Consider the following 17707-nt stretch of genomic DNA (forward strand, 5'->3'; position numbering starts at 1 on the left):
ACCTAATCCCTTCGGCTGATTGCTCTTCTCTTTGGCTTCCTCAGTCTACATTTGAATAAGTTGAGTCTAAGAGATGTCCTGTGACTTGCCACGCTCATAGATTTAATAAGTAGCAGAGCTGGGACCATGTCTTCCTACTATTTCACTTTATATCACCTGAACTGCATTTGATTTACTATGCTTGCTTCTCTAGGATCATTAAGGTTCAACAAGCCAGGACATGAAGAGTTAATTTTTCTACAAGTGTTTAACTTACATGTAGAAGCAGCTAAATTATCTTGCAGGCCTGGTCCCAAACCATGTCCCAAACCATCTCAGGCCCACTGAGCTCTAGAATCTAACCACTGATACTCTACCCACAAGACATATTCCACAAAAACTCAATGACAAGCTCCATTTTTAGTCTCACTGTGACACAGCTGACAACCTATGGAAGCCTGCCTTTGGAAGCACAGGGAAGTGAACTATGTGCGTGGTCTTCAGGGCCAAGGGAAGGTCTGAATTTCCCAAGCTATGTCTCAGACTAGCTTCATTCTGGTGAGGTGTCACTGTGATGGGAGTCTGACATGGTCAGATGAGACCAGAGCTTAAAAACCTCTCCCACTTTTAAATAATGTTCTCTGGGACCTTTTGGGTGCCAAAGACATAGAAGATGACAAAGAAAAAAGTGTGGAAGAAAAAAATGAAATAGCAGGTAATCAGATGTAGCTAGCTTAGGATGAGGAGAGAGGAAGACACTTATGGAAAGAACAACAACAAAAACAGAGGTACTTATATAGAGAAAATGCTTACTGTTACTTAAAGCCATCTTAAATTGTACCTGCTTTTCTCAAATTGTAGGTGTCCTTATAAGAAAAAAAAAAAAAAAGGCTAGGTAGGTTGTACAAAGGTCAAATAAAAATGCTTAGAAATTCATAATGCACACTAGTATATTAAAGACTCTGAATGGTGCTGAAGCAAAGAGATCATGTTCTCCCAAACTGTTTGAACATAGCACTTACTTTCTGAACACCTATGGACATTTAATCAAACTAGAGCCTAATAGCATAATTTGGGAAACATCACTCCTTGTCCCACAAGGAGCCTAGCAAGACCTCCTCTAAACTCCTCAGTCTTCTGCTTCCCCTGCTACAGGATTCACTGGAGACACAAGTATCAAGCAGGATGGTATGTGGTTAACACACCCCCAGCCTCCTGAGCCTCCTCGGCCACAGTGGCTTCTGAGGCATAACTCCAGGCCCACCAGTTCTAGGGTGCAGCTACCCTCTGGCTATATAAAGACCATGACAATGCTCACCTAAGTCTAGCTGGAATCAGGCTGGGTTCAAACAGGAAAAAAGCCTGCCTAGGATTGATGAAAAGACAGATCCATGACAATAATTTTTTTAAAATTATTTTAAAGATAGCATTTTTCATTTGTCATCTCGGCATTTTCTACCTCTTGCCAGCATCCTTGGGGGCAAGATGTCAATAGACATGTCTGTAGCTCAAAGGGCTCTCCTTAGGTCTCTACTAATCCTGCCCCTCATTTCTGATCCTGTATGTGGCCCCAAACTGTTACTGTCTCACTGGCTACCTGTCTCCAGCCACATCCAACTCCACAACTGAGCTTCCTGGCTTTGGCTACAAGAGGGCACTAGGGAATGCCAGGAGAAGCATGAAAGGGACGTCAGGGTCCTGATCTTCAGGGGAAATCAGGCCCCCCTACCAGGTGGCCCAGCACCTACCTGACACTCCACATTGCAGTAAAATGCCTGCTTGCATCTTCCACACTTGGACAATCCTTCTTTCCTTAAAAACAGAAAGGGCGCTGTAGTGGCGAGAGGCAGAAACGTGAAGCTGCACATTTTATCATGCAATCATAAAAGCCATCTGGTTGGAAAGCAGAGCCAAGATTCACCTTACCTTCCTCTCCCACTGAGAAGTGGCATTTTCCCAGAGGAGATTTTGACCAGATTCAGTCCTTGAGTAGGAGTCGGTTCACTAAATAGTACATATACAAACATTTACCAAGGCCTGACAGTGTGAAGGGCACTTCCCAAAGAAAGGAGGAACGTGCTCCCTGACTCAGAGAGAACCTGACCCGGGAAGTCACTGCTGTCAGCATGGTCTATGTACCCCAAAAGTAGCATGGTCACTACTTTTAGATGAGTCAAAGGCTCTTATGTCATGTTTTCTCACCTGCTGAAGAGGCAGTGTTGATGACGTAGTGCCTAAGGTATTTGACTCAACCAGAAGACTGGCAGTTCAAACCCACCAGCCGCTATGTGGAAGGAAGACTGGGATTTACCACCTTGGAAGGCCAGAGGGGGTCACTATGAGTTGGAATTGACTCAATGGCAGTGAGTTTGGTTTGTTCGGAAAGAGGGAGAAGGAGCTCTGAGTGGTGCAAATGGTTAAGCACTCAGCTAATAACCAAAAGTCTGGCAGTCGAGTCCACCCAGAGGCACCTTGGAAGAAAGGCCTGGTCATCTACTTCTGAAAAATCAACCATGGAAAACCTTGTGGAGCACAGTTCGACTCAGACACACATGGGGTCACCATGAATCAGAACTGATTCCATGATAACTGGGTTTTGGTTTGTGTGTTTCTTTTAAAGAGGAACAGAAATAAAACTATCAGGTGTGACACTACAAAGGCAGAGTATTGGGGTACATATACACAGATGAAAATGCACTGTGAGTGACCAGAAATGGCAAGAAAAGGAGAAGATAGAATTTAGCATTCCAATAATTCAAATGCCATCCAGAAAGCTAAACTGAAAAATACTGCACCGTAGCAAGCAGAGACACATGCCTGCATGAAGTATCTCTGGATCTGAGTGGGACACACACCCACCTTTGTCAGTGTTCTATTTAGATGTGACACTTCTGCCTCTTCACAAGTAAGCCAATTCTACCTGTCTGCTGCAGTGTTATCTCCCTGCTTCAGGGGCACTGTTATCTCCCAGTTGTTAGATGCTAGTGTGTGCGTTGTGTCAGACAAGCCAACGCTTTTTTAAAAAGCTGTGATGCCACTGAACTAAATTATACACTATGAAAAACTATAAATGTTTTTCTTTTTTTGAAGTGGGAAACAACTGCATTGTTTAATTCAGAGTGCTATCTATCTAATCCTCACCAAAGGCACGAAGCGTGAGCTCTGACTGGCATAAATGTCTTCACCTGCAGGGGTTCACAGTGGCTAAGGTGTGCTGCACTGCAACAGAACCACCTCATCACATCTGCAGCGCGGCAGAGCCCCGCCAGAGATGGGTGCCTGGGGGGAGCCGATACTTCAACATGTACATCATCACGCTGCAGAGCCTCTGCTGCTGCTTGTCAGCAAGTGGTAGTCACCACATTACTCCCACAGAACCAGGAAAGTTTTCCCAAAATGCTACTGTTGGAACTAAACAGACTGCCTTGCAGTTTTCTTGACAGCACTTGGATTCCAAGGAGCAGACTGAAGAATGTGTGGGAGGGAAATACATCTGTGGTTGAAGCGTAAATATCCTGAATTTGCACATCCCAATAGTTCAAGAAAGAACCCACTAACCTAGCTGAGTGCATTCTCTGGCCTGAAATACACCCCCACCCCAGGGTGCCACTGAAGTTATCCACACACTGACTCTGCATTTGGCGATGTAAACAAAGTGCATGGTGACCACACTCCTGCACTGATGACTCACAGAAAGAAGGCAAAGAAGACACAGTGTGAAGTGACTTGTAAGCAAGCATGAAGTGATGTGGACTGTCAAGAAATGCCAAAGGGGTGGAAAGTAACCATGAGCAGCACCAGGAGGATAGCTGTCAAAATTCTTTCCAAAACATAGTGCGTTTGGAAAAGGATAATGGGTGGGCAGATAACACCCCATAAAAATGGCAATCTAAAACAGTCATTGTTTTTAATGTTTGTTTTGTAGGGGCAGAGGTCACAGAACCTCTTTGAGAATCTGACTCAGGCTATTAACTTTCCCCAACAACCATCCTCCTCCAACAACAAAAACCAAAACACAACCAAAATTTTTGAAATTTTTGTCAAATGTCGGGGGCTGGTAGTGAGTCACCTAAACCCCGTATGCAGACTAGCAAAGAATCTTTGAACCCCAAGTTAAGACTCCCTGATAGAAAGGATTCGGAAAATGTCATATTTAAAAATGTGTTTATTGTGTCCACAACACTTTAGAAAGCAAAGATTATTTAAGTCTTCAGACACAGAAGCCACTAGTAAATTTAACATGAAACCAAGGCTTCTTTTCAGCCTCAAAGTAACATCCTTGAGAGAACCAAGGCAACAGAGCTCCAGAGAACTAGGAAAGAATTCTAGTGGGATTTCATCAAAATAATACAACTCCCCAAAGCAGGGTCCATTCGAATCAGCTAGTCTCCCAGTCCACAAGCCACAAAGAATAAAGAACAGGAAGAAGAAAAGCTCACTTTTAAGTGTCAGCTATACATTATGCAATTTCTATTATCTTTCTCAGTGATTCTCAAAGGGTGGTCTGCAGATTGCTGGGGTCTCAGACACCCTTTCAGGGGGTCTGCAAGGTCAAAATATTTTCAACATCATACACACTGCTTGCTTTTTTCGCACTGTCTTGACAATTGCGCCGCAGAAGCAATGGAGGGTAAAACTTGAGTTTTTACACAAATCTAAGTAGTGACACCGAACTGTCCTAGAAGTCACTGTATTCTCTGCCAAGCAGCTACAATGAGGGAGAGGAAAAAAAGCCAGATACACCTAAGAATGCCCATGATGAAGTAGTAGCAAATGTTAATTTTATTAAATCTCAACTGCTGAGTATGTATCTTTTAATATTCTGTGTGATGAAACGGGACATATGCCTAATTATTTCTGCTCCACGTGGCAGTAAGGTGAATGTCTTAAGGAAAAACACTTGTGTGACTGTCGGAGCAGCAAATGGAATGAGCCACATTTTTCTTGGAATATCATTTTTGATTGAAAGAACAGCTTCAGACAAACTATGGTTATTCAGACTTGATACATGCCAGACATATTATTGAAATGAGTGAAGAGGGCCTATCCCTTCAAAAATAATTGTCAGTACTTGTTGCCATTGATAAAAATCCAGCTTTGGAGCAAAAAATTAGAAGTCTAGAAAATACTTATCTGCTACTTACACTTGACAGCTTCTCAAACTTAAAAAGATTTTCCTGATAAGATAAAATAGTATCTTTTTGATATGGTATCTTCCATCTATGGGGTGGTTGTACTCTGTTATAGGACAGAGTAGGTTTGCTGTGAGTTGGAATCGACTGGATGGCAGATTTTTTTTTGTTGTTGTTTTTCTTTTTGTTTTTTAATGATGAGATGAGTCAACTTTTAAATCTATATATGTTAATATTTTTAAATAACTAGGAGCTCTGGTAGCATAGTGGCTAAGGCACTTGACTGCTAACCAGAAGGCTGGCGGTTCAAACTCACCAGCCACTCCTCGGAAGGAAGATGGGGCAATCTACTTCCATAGTGATACTGCCTCGGAAACCCAAGGAGGGGTCGCTATGAATCAGGTCCAACTCGACGGCACATCACAACAACAACAGTGCATAATGTTACAGAATTGTGTATGGCTGAAAGATTGACTAAAACTAAAAGATCGATTTTAGCATCACAGAGTATATAAAGTTCATTTACATGGCTTCAGATTCCACATTACAACCTTTAAGAAATTACAGTTTACCAAGTTTTAGTGTTGTACCAAAGAAGAAAAGCCATCATTATCTGAAAAGACTATTAAAATACGCTTTCCTTTCCAACTATGTATCTCTGTGAAGCTAGAATTTCCTCACATATTCAATCAAAACAATGTATCCTGCAGAGTAAATTTAAAAACATATCTGAGAATCCAGAGGTCTTCCATTAAGGTAAACATGAAAGAGTACTGCAAAAATGTAACCCTACTCTCCCCACTAAATTCTTTTGTTTTAGAAAATATTTCTCATAAAAAATATGTTAACAGTAAGGATTGTTGTCATTTAAAAATGAGTATTTTCTAATTTCCTCTGTTTTAATTTCAAATATGCTAAATGTTGATAGATACAGCCCATATAAACAATGTTATTTGTTGTTATGTACTGTCGAGTAGGACCCGACTCATAGCAACCCCCCTTTGGGTTTCCAAGGCGGTATCCCTACAGAGGTAGATTGCCCAACTTTCCATCCGAGGAGTGGCTGGTGAGTTTGAACCTCCAGCCTTCTGGTTAGCAGTCAAGTGCCATAGGCATTACACTACCAGAGCTCCCCGGCTCTCAGTAACAACTCAAAAGCCTTTCCTGGCACTGATGCAGAATTTAATGTCTGCTCCTTGAGTCAGCTGTTTGGTTATATGTGAATTTTCTTAACACAAATCTTCCTGAGCCTAACTCCTTCAGAGCAGAGGAGAAAAGCCAACCCAGTTACTGACAGTGGCTAACCTAACAAACAGCTTTGATCTGCTTTGGTAGGAGCAATTCTAGATGAGGTGTGTGTGTTGGGGCAGGGCGGGGGTGCTGTTTAAATTATCCAGATATGGTCTTCATTTCTCTCCATTGCTACAGGGAGAAGTAAACATATCGTGAGTCTAAGGGCTGAAACTCAAACTAAACTCTGCTGAGCTGGCAACTTCACTGTGTGTATATGTGCACCAGAGAGAAAGACGGCAAGGGCGAGGGAGATCAATCCTGTGAATGTTGGACTGTTGCTGACTGACAAGTTATAGCCAGAGAGGAACTTCATATGGGAGATCCATTTTCACTTAGGGAACATACAAAGCACTTAGGATAAACTCAGTTCCTACAGAAACAGCAGCCATACATCTTTCATTTGCTTACCCGGATTGTCCAGGAGGTTTAGGGAAAGGCCGTGCAAAGCTAACAAAACACAACTTCATCAAGGAAAGATTCATAAAGGTCATTTGGAGGAATGGACTGAAATGACCCACAAAGAATGGAACTTGAAGAAAAGTGAGGGTGGACTGGTAATGGCACCTCATAGTGGTTCTCAACCTTGGATGCCCACCGGAATCATCTGAGAGCTTTACAAAATATATATGAGGGAAAGGGGTGTGGGGTTCAGTGCCAGTGAGTCAATTCTAACTCATAGCAACCTCATGTAACAGAGTAGAACTTCCCCCTACTTTTTCTAGGCTGTAATCTTTACAGGAAGGAGCTCTAGTGTAAGTGAGAGTGAGTGTAGAACTAGTGTAGAACTCTAGGCTCTAGTGTAGCCTAAGGTATTTGACTGCCAACCGAAAGGTTGGTGGTACAAGCCCAGCAGCCCCTCTGTGGAAGGAAGATGGGGCAATCTACTTCCATAAAGATTTACTGCCTTGGAAATCCAATGGAGGTCACTATGAGTTAGAATCAACTCGATGGCCATGGGTTTTTGCTTTTTGGTAATCTTTACAGGAACAGATCACCAGATCTTTTCTCCTGCAGAGCCGTGGGTTTGAACTGTCAGTCTTTTGGTTAGCAGCTGAATACTCCTTTGACGACTAGGGTAGACCCATGTGGGGTCAGGCCTTCGGATTTTCAGAATGCTCCTAGAAGATTCTAATGGGCAACAGAGTTCAGAACTACTGGCCTCTTGTGCAGATTCCAGTTGGATGGCTATATGTGCTGTATGAACTGTTGAATCACTCTTCTCTGCAAAGCAGCTTATTTACAGTATAACTCATCTTAAGAATGAATAGCATACAATAGATTTATTAGGTTGTTTTAGCTACTCTAGTGATAAAAGGTCAGTAAGAATCAAGTGGCTTATACTGTATTTTCAGCCTATGACAGAAAGCATTCTAGAAGCCAGGTGTGAGCTTGATGAGAGAAAACCTCAGCTTCCTTTCTGCTGCTTCCCCATTCCCTGCTACATATTTTAGGATGAATATGAATATCACCAGGGCCCTGGTGATACAGTGGTGAAGTGTTTGGTTGCTAACTGAAAGGTCAGTGGCTTGAACCAACCAGGTGCACTGCAGGAGAAAGATGAGGCAGTCTGCTTCTGTAAAGATTTATAGCCTTGGAAACCCTAGGGGGCAGTTCTACTCTGTTCTATCGGGTCACTATGAGTCAGAATTGAATGGATAGTAACAGGTTTGTTTTTTTGATTTTGGTTTATGATGAGTTACTTTTCTCACCTCCCCATCTCAAATCCACTTATCTTTCTCGTGCTTGAGGTGCTGTGTGATTTTGGGCAAAGATATTAATCCTTTCTGAAGCTCAATTTCCTTAACTGTACAATAAAGATATAGTGCCTACCTCATAGGTGTGCTATGAAATGAGATAAAACAAATGACATGTTTAACACACCACTTGATACAGTGTTCTTATCTATACTCAACAAATGCCAGCTACCACTAAACCCCCAAAACCCACTGCCATTGAGTCGATTCTAACTCATAGTGACCCTATAGCACAGAGTAGTACTGTCCCACAGGGTTTCCAAGGCTGTAAGTTCTTATGGAAGCAGACCGCCACATCTTTCTCCTGTGGAGTGGCTGATGGGTTCAAACCACCAACCTTTCAGGTAGCTGCCAAGCATTATAACCATTGTGCCACCAGGGCTCCTATCAGATACTGCTACTATGCTTTTTTTTTAATTAGCCTCTGATCTTTTGTTTTATTATTTAATGACAACTACTGAAATATCTTCAATACGATCTCACTCCACCTCATATTTAGGGAAGTATTCTCTAAAGCCTGGTCTTATGGACAAATATCTACCCTGCTGTGAATGGAAGGGCTCTTTGAATTTAAGAAATGGTCCAATCCACAAAGGGAGAAGAGAAACATAGGAAAATGCAAGCATCTCATTATTAGTGACTAGGACAGAACTTAGAACATGCGCTCCTATCATTTTATACTGAATGAGACACACTCATATACACATACACACACAGTGATTAATTTCCTCACTTTTAAAATTCAAAAGCCATGAAGATCAACAAGTTAAAGATGTAATTAACAACTCCTGCTAGTTAATGCATTGCTGCAAGTGCTGTTGGTCTAGATAAAAAAGAATTTGATCCTGTAAGCTCCCTACTTTCGGCTACTGAAATGAATGCTTAGTGGGTTTCACCATGAAAGAAAATGATACTGGCATGGAGGGGGTTTGCAATAACAATTACTTTTAACTAATGGTGAAAGAAGAAGTGACAAGTATGCTCTGTTGAACAGAGGCAGCCCCAGCCAAATGAAAAAGAGAAAAAGAAAAAAAGCCCAGCAGCTCAATATAACTTCACCATAGGCTGAAATAAGACAATCAGAAACAAAGTTAGCCTCCCACCCAGCGAGAGTGGTTACACTAGCAAGGCCTCCAATCTTGTTTGAGAGAATTAAAAGTGGAGGAATTGTGGCAGAACCCTATTATAACCCTGGTCAGGGGGACAAGGATAATACTCAGGCTATAGGTTTTTGTGTAATAGTGAAAGATGCGCCACACATCACTTTAATCCACAATGTAACAGTGGAACGGGACCCACATGCAGCAGGGAGCTTCTTACCGGAGCTTTGCTGAACCTTTCCCTCAGCACTGGGCTTTGTTCTTAGGCTTGTTAAAAGTTAGAGCCCGGGTCCTCTAAGGGATGCAGGAAATATTTAGGGCAGCAACTAATAGGTTTTCCCAACTATTGAAATTGGTGCCATGATTTACGTGGAAGCAGAGCTTGCAGTCAGGGCAACGGCTGCCTTGTTAAAATGACACTAATTTAGAATTTGTTTTAACAAAGGCTCTGGCCAAGACGGAATTTACCATTGCCTTAAAAAGAAAAAAATCTACAAAGCTTATGTATAACCAAAAAAAAAAAAAAAAAACACCCACCAAACTCACTGCCGTGAGTCGGATCTGACCCGTAACAACCCCTCTTTGGGTTTCCGAGGCGGTATCACTACGGAAGTAGATTACCCTACCATCTGAGGAGTGGCTGGTGGGTTTGAACCACCGGCCTTCTGGTTAGCAGTCAAGTGCCTTAGGTACTACACTACCAGAGCTCCTAAGAGAAAAATACTTAGCCTCCCAAACAGCAAACAGTAAACTCTTCCTTAGCTACTGGACAACACCTACATCAAACCTCACCTTGTACATCCTGCAAAATCTCTTCATGGTTAAGGCCTGACCAAAGAATAAATGTATGTACTTGTAAAAATTTAACATTTTCCTCTGAAAACCTGTTACATCTTACGTTTTGTGCAAGATCAGAATGGAACTTCCTTGACACTTTTTTACTTCTCTAATGCCTTCTGATTTAAAAAGGCAAGAAGAAAGAAACATCTAATGGCCTTTCTTCCTATCACTTCTTTCATAAAGGAACAGATAATAAATAATATTCAACATTTCTTCCAATGATACCATAAATGGTAGCTGTCATTAGTACTTTGTAATGTTGACTCTACGTGGATCAGAGTAGAACTGTGCTCCATAGGATTTTTTATGGCTGTTTGTAGGGAAGTAGATTGTGAGGCCTTTCTTCAGAGATGTCTCTGGGTGGACTTAAATATCTAACCTTTCATTTAACAATTGAGTGCGTTAACCATTTGTACCACCCAGGGTCTTCCTGATTTTCTTACATTCTCTTAAAACCACTATTGTCCTAATTTCAGCACTCCTCAGGTGATCACTATCAAGGAAATGAAAAAAATATAATAAAAATTTAAATATTTTAAAATTTAAAATGTTCCGATCACTACCTTACTTCAACATTCTGGCCACAGAGTAGAGGGAAAAAAAAAAAAAGATAAAAAACCATGTTCAAATGACTTTATAAGTTAATGTTAAACATAAGTCCCAGAATATGCTCAGGTCATCTACAAGCTAAACATGAGTATATACAGTATACTTGCCCAAGACATAGATGACCTGTTCTGAATCTTGCTTGCAGGAAAATGCACTTTTTAATTTCCTTATAGGAGAATTTTAAGAGATAACACTCTTCCATCCTCTTGGCTTTATTTTTCCATACAGATAATTTTCTTTAAGATAATAGAATTGCCAATTTGTTTATGTGCCACTTGTGACCTTTAACTCATCAGATGTTATCTGAATAGATTTAACATATATTTTTCTTTAAATTCTTATTGATTTCTTTTTTCTGAATGAAGAACACTGTCATACTAGAAAGCTCTGTGTATGAGGCATTAGAGAAATAACTGTTAATCCACCATAGTCAAGTAACTGCTATTCAAAAAGTATTACATTCTACATGCAAAATACTGTTACTAAGCTCTGTGAGAAATATATTTTTTTTGTAAAAAAATGAGCTATATGGAGAAATAAGCCCTGCCTATGTGAGAGTGGTAAATATAAATACTAGGCAAATGATTCAATATCCAAATGGCTCAGATGACATTGAATTCTTTGCTCTGGCAAGGGATATTGTCATATTTACCTTTGTATCCCCAAGATTTGGGCATAATGCCTAGAATAGTCAAGTGTTTAATAAAGCTAAATAGTAAAATATACCTTCTCTTCACTTATCTACTATCTTGTTATCCAACATTTTACATTTACAACAATAGCAAAAATCTTTTTTCATGCATTGATGATGTACATCTAATAGTAATGAACTGCAGAATATGAAGTAAGAGTAATGCTAGCTATGGTGGTTAAGGTTATGTCAACTTGGCAGGTCCATGATTCTCAGTAGTTTGGCAGTTATGGAATGATGTAATTTGGCAATTATGTAACAATGTAGTTATTCTCCATTTTGTGATTTAATGTGGTCATCCTCCATTTTTGCATAGTGCTAATTTTTACAAAGCAACTTGGTACTTGGAACATAACCATGTTGGTAAGTGAAGAGTGGGAATAGTATAAAATAAATGTAAAATAGTTAATAAATAAAATGAAGAGATGTGTAGACTGAATATTTAAGAGGAAACTTCATGAAAGAGATGTAGTTTGAACTGGATCTGTGTGGAGTATGAGCAGAATTTGGACATAAGGCTTTACCTGGAAAGGAAGCTAAAGATAAGGAAGAGATAATGCAAAGCAAAGTATACTATGATGCAAATGGGTGAAATGAAGAATGACACAACATATTGGAGGACTGGAAAGACTACCCAGACTGAGCTTGCTGCTGTTGTTGTTGTGTCAAGTCACTGAGTGGCACAAATGGTTAAGCACTACACTACTGGCTGAAAGGTTGGCAGCTCAAACCCACCCAGGGGCACTTCAGAAACCAGGCCTGGCGATCTGCTTCTGAAAGGTCACGGCACTGAAAACTCTATGGAGCCATTCTAATCTACACATGTGGAGTCACCATGAGACTGAGATTAAGGCTTAAATAGAAAAGTAGTAGGGAAAAGAATTAGAAAGGCACTTAATACAGAGGACTTTTTCCTGAAGAAAACAGAGTCCATGAAGGGTTCTGAGAGTATTTATAAGCATTTATTTCAAAGAACGAACAAAGTTATATAGAGGATGAGCCTGTCCAAAGACCACTAATAAACTAAATTGCAGAAAATAGACTATTGGGTAACAGAGTTCCAATGCTAAGTGCAGGGACTACAGAGGTGAATAATGTCTATTGTACTCAAGGAGCAAGTGTGATAAAGGAAGTGTCTACAAATTACTGCAGAAGAAAAGAAGGGGCCAAATAAGTCTGCAGCAATCAGGGCAGAGTTTTCAGAACGTAAATCAATGGACAGGAGTTAGCCAGGCAGAGAAGGAATACAGGCGGAAGATACAGCAGGGTGCACGTGTCTGTTTATCTATCTGTCACTGTTGTTGTTGTTGTTATGTGCCGTCGAGTCGGCCCCGACTCATAGCGACCCCTCCTTGGGTTTCCGAGGCAGTATCACTACGGAAGTAGGATTGCCCAACCTTCCTTCCGGGGAGTGGCTGGTGGGTTTGAACCGCCAGCCGTCTGGTTAGCAGGCAAGTGTCTTAGCCACTATGCTATGTATAAGTAATTTGGGATTGACAGAGTAAAATTAACATGGCAGATCAAGCCAGATTCAGACATGGTGCCCGACACCCTGTCCTGGATACCACCTTCAAGCATCCCTGTCTCTACAGTGGTATTCATTCAGGGCTTCTTTTCCCCTTTCTGTTCTTAGAAAATATTGAGTAGCTAGGTATCTTGTAAGACCTGAACAAGTGCTAAAATACCTTTTGGGGGAATAAATTAAATATTGAGCGAAGTATAAAGATTGTATTTAAATCCTTACTTCTTTGTGAACCTGAAAGTTGTTAAGTTGAAACAACTTTCAAAGGTTTTTCTTTTTCTTTCTTTCTTTTTTTTTTTTTTTTAACTGTGTTTTGTTTGTAAATGATACTTAGAATTATTTACTCAGGTGTTGCAGAGCCCTGGTGGTGTAGTGCCTAAGGCATTTGACTGCTAACCAGAAGGCTGGGAGTTCAAGCCACCAACCACTCCATGGAAGAAAGACTAGGCAATCTACTTCCATAAAGATTTACCACCTCAGAAACCCAATGAGGGTCGCTTTGAGTCAAAATCAACTTCATGGCAGTGGGCTTGGTTTCTTGGGGTTTATGTACAGGCTATAGTTCATTAACATCCAAAACGTCTACCCAAAGCTGCTGCTTTTTTGACACCAAAACCATAAAACAAACTCACTGCCATCAAGTCAATGTAGGGATATTGCTATTTCATGAAACCTAAACACTTTTTCATCAAAGCTGTCTTCACTATTGTAAGTCATGGGCCAAGGCTTTATGGTTAAAATTTCTGATTAACAGAATTTTCTTCATGACATACATGGATTACCAGTTTCAGCTGAGTTAAAAAAAATGAAAAGCAAATACTCAACCCCAAATGTGGCTGCCTTCAACACAACATCTGGGGAGCCCTTAAAAAGTTAAAGGAACTCTGAGGAAAATAAAAATGATTAACATCTACTAGGATATAAGCTATGGTGCTTTGGTAGCATAGTGGATAAGGCATCTGGCTGCTAACCAGAAGGTCAGTGGTTCAAACCCACCAGCCACTCTATGGAAGGAAAGATGTGGCGATCTACTTCTGTAAAGATTTACAGCCTCAGAAACCCAATGGGGTTTGCTATGAGTATATATGATGATAGAGAATTTTTGTTCCTTTCTTTGTTTCCCTGGGCTATAGAACCCAGTAAATGCTCCATAGGAAGTCCTGGTGGTGCAGTGGTTCAGTGCTTGGCTGCTAACCAAAAGGGTGGCAGTTCTCAGCTCCATAGGAGAAAGATCTGGCAATCAGAATCTATAAAGATTATAGCCTAGCAAACTCTATGGGGCAGTTCTACTCTGTTACATAGAGTCATTTTGAGTACACATTGACTCAATGGCACTCAACAACCAAAACAAAACCTCAATGCCATCAAGTTGATTCCAACTCATAGTGATCCCCATTGGGTTACGTAGGCAGTATATCTTTATGGAAGTAGTCTGCCCCATCTTCCTTCCACAGAGCAATTGGTGGGTTTTGAACCACCAGCCTTCTGGTTAGCATCAAATGCCTTAGGCATGGCACCACCAGAGCTCCTTACCCAACAAGTGCTCCATGAATATAAATATCTGTTGAATAACTTAAAAAATATATAACCCTTATCCTCGAGGAGATTACAATTTATAATTAAGTGTCTCTAACTGTTATTCAGGTTGTAAAAACATAGGAGTTTATCACTGTGAAAGCAATTATCACTCTAATACAGATTTGTGGAATTGACTATAAAGGTTTTTCAGCTAGCAGACAGGGGCGAGTGTGTCCTATACAAACATGACCAGGGAGAAAAATCACCAAAATATGAGCCAGTACCCATATGAGTACAAACTCTGGTGGCATAGTGCCTAAGGCACTTGACTGCTAACCAGAAGGCTGGCGGTTCAAACCCACCAGCCACTGGTCAGAAGGAACGTTGGGCAATCTACTTCTGCAGTGATACCTCCTGGGAAATCCAAGGAGGGGTCGCTATGAGTTGGAGCCGACTCTATAGCAGTGTGTTTGGATTTTTGGTTTACGTATATGAGTCTTTCCTGGTACTCACAGATTGAAGAAGAAAAAACTCCTCCAGTCTAAGAACTTTTCATTTTGTCACACATTTCAATATAACTCCCTTTCAAGTGCCAAGGTTATAAAATACATGAGATTTTTATTTGGCTCAGATCAACAACTGTATCTTGTTTGCCAGCCAGATTTTCTTTCCATGTCCCTCCCTCAGGATATGCTCATGTTTTCAAGCCCTGGTTGAAATTCACTTCTCCAGAGGGCTTTCCTTATTTATCCTCTCCTCCATGGTGACTACATATCCTATTGGCATCGACACCCCTGTGCATCTTAGTGCACCAGCTGATATACAACACCATCTTAGCTACTATAATAGGCATGAATTTTAGTCCCTAGGGACTGTAAACTTGCCAAAGATAAGCATTTATGAATTCTCAGATCCACTCCTTCCTATGAAAGCTAGCTCAGTCTGTTTTAATAATATACGTGCAATGTTTCTATTTAGTCACCTGAAATCTTCCACTTCATGTACAAGAGTCACCAGATTTTGTGCTAATAAATTGTCACTAGGAATTCCATACTATTTTTAAGTTTTTGATTTAAGAAGAATCTGAGAGACACAGCTGGATTCTTGGCAAATGTGTGGACTGGAAAGATAAGTTGTTTCCTGAGACTTCAAGACTTTTTTATTTTTGTATTATTTTCCTGCTAAATTGCATATTTCTATCCTTCAGAGAAGTCTTGAAGAGATCTGATTTCCTTCTGTTCTATTGTGTTGGTGTGAACGCCTTTGTAATTGAAAAGGAGGCCACTGAGGGTGGTAGGAAGGGAGTCAGCAGAAGTTACACAAAGTGAGGTGTGTGGCTTTGTGACTGGATAGAGTGCCAGTGCTAATGAGGCCAAGGTCACAGGTTCAGCCCCTGAAAAGACAGTTACTTCAGTCAATTCCCTTGCTGAAGGACTGAACCCCTAAACTACTGCAGATTTTCTGGAAAGCCAAAGATGTGAGGGTTGGGGATGTGGGTGGGAAAGGTGATGGTGACTGTATAAAAGCTGATAATGCAAGTCCCTTGGGAGGGAAGGAGCTATCCAACATGCCTGACTGCCTGGCTGCCTGCCTGCCTATGGTCCCAGAACAGGCCCCGCATTAGGTGGAAGGGGTAGGTGCAGGGTAGCCTCCCCCTGGCTACTGCTACAGAAAATCACCACAGCAGTGGATTGGCTGACCAGAAAAGGGCTCAAGTTCTGAGTCTGCTGCATACAATGACAGAGTCCTGTTCTAAGGATTTGTCTTATTCCCTGGTGATGACCAGGACATATACACACACATATATATTCAAAGAGATTTAACAAAGCCCACGAGAGAGACTGTGAGAGAGGAGCAGGAGATGGGAATGGGGAATCAAGGATGGAGGAGAAAAGTTTGAAAATAAACTTGACTTTGCACAGACTAGATGAAAGCATGCCTCGTACTGAGTGGTATGATTACCTCAACTCTGCATCTGAGGTCCAAATAACAGGTGTGTGGGAGGGAACGATTTTGGTTATCAATGATCGCATGAGTGAAAATGGTGTTTAAGATTACTAATTGCCTCCTTGGGAGGCAGAAGTAAAGTTCATAAAGTTGTAAATATTTCATTTGTTATGAACCTAATCAAAAGAGGTCAAGTCAACTGCAAAAAAAAAAAAAAAAAATGCATTGATCCGTATCACTTTAGTTTTGTATATTTCACTGCACATAAATTTCAATAAAATGTATTAAAAAAAAAAAAGAGGTTAAGTCAAAGACACCAAACTATTGAATGACATTTTCTTTTCAAGTGTCACTACATCAAATTCTAAAACAGACAACATTCCTTTCGCGTTCTCACCAATTCTCAACTCTGCTGAAGACCAGACTATAGCATTAAGTCCTGGACCTTTCCAAAGAAATTAAAGAATTGCTAAGGATTTTTAAAGAATTATCAATTGCTTCATATGCTACAAAAGCTGGACAATGAAAAAGAAAGGCTGAAGAATTGACGTATTTTGATTATGATAGTGGCAAAGAACACTGAATATACCATAGGCTGGCAGAAGAATGAACAAAATCTGTCTTAGAAGAAGTATAGCCAGAATGCACCTTAGAAGTGAGGATGGTGAGACTGAGTCTCACTTACTTTGGATTTGTTACCAGGAGGGACCAGTTGCTGCAGAAGGACAGCATGCTTGGTAAACTAGAGGGGTCAGCAAAAAAAGAGAAAGACCCTCAATAAGATGGACTGGCATAATGGCTGCAACAATGGGCACACACACAGCAGTGATTGTGAGGATGGTACAGGACTGGGAACATTTCATTCTATTGTACATAGGGTTGCTATGAGTTGGGGCTGACTTGAAGGCACCTAACAACAACATCTGACAAATAGTTTGCAACCTATTCATCCTACAGGAAGGAATACTACCCAGGGGACTACTACTGTGGCTGCACCATACATTCATTACAAGTCCAAACCTCACCAATTTAACTTTTGCACAGAAAGATGTTTTTAGAAGGGATACAGTTAAGTAAAAGGAAAGGGGGTATACTCTGATGTTGCCCTGCTGGAAGACACAAAACGGAACTCTATACATGTAGGTATAAACACCGAGATAACAAAGTCTGGTTTAGTTCTAGCATAGTATTGAAAAATATTTCAATTCTGCAAAAAGGTCCAAAGCTTCATATTCTTTTTATGTTTTATTATATAATAATTGGTACATACAAAAGAGTATAATTTATTTATTTATATATATATATATATATATATATATATA

The 17707-nt window shown here is 40.6% G+C and overlaps 1 protein-coding gene across 1 annotated transcript in view; it reads right to left on the reverse strand.

The window, feature by feature from the left end:
* Window positions 1-17707, reverse strand: part of SMYD2 (SET and MYND domain containing 2) — a 68598-nt gene that overhangs the window by 40697 nt on the left and 10194 nt on the right. The window contains exon 2 of the mRNA XM_007952608.2: window positions 1728-1791. Within this exon, the coding sequence (XP_007950799.1) occupies window positions 1728-1791 (64 nt within the window). The remainder of the gene's footprint in view (window positions 1-1727; window positions 1792-17707) is intronic.

This window comes from Orycteropus afer, unplaced genomic scaffold (assembly GCF_000298275.1).
Source record: "Orycteropus afer afer isolate SDZICR_OR568_19922 unplaced genomic scaffold, OryAfe1.0 scaffold00013, whole genome shotgun sequence".
Taxonomy (NCBI): domain Eukaryota; kingdom Metazoa; phylum Chordata; class Mammalia; order Tubulidentata; family Orycteropodidae; genus Orycteropus; species Orycteropus afer.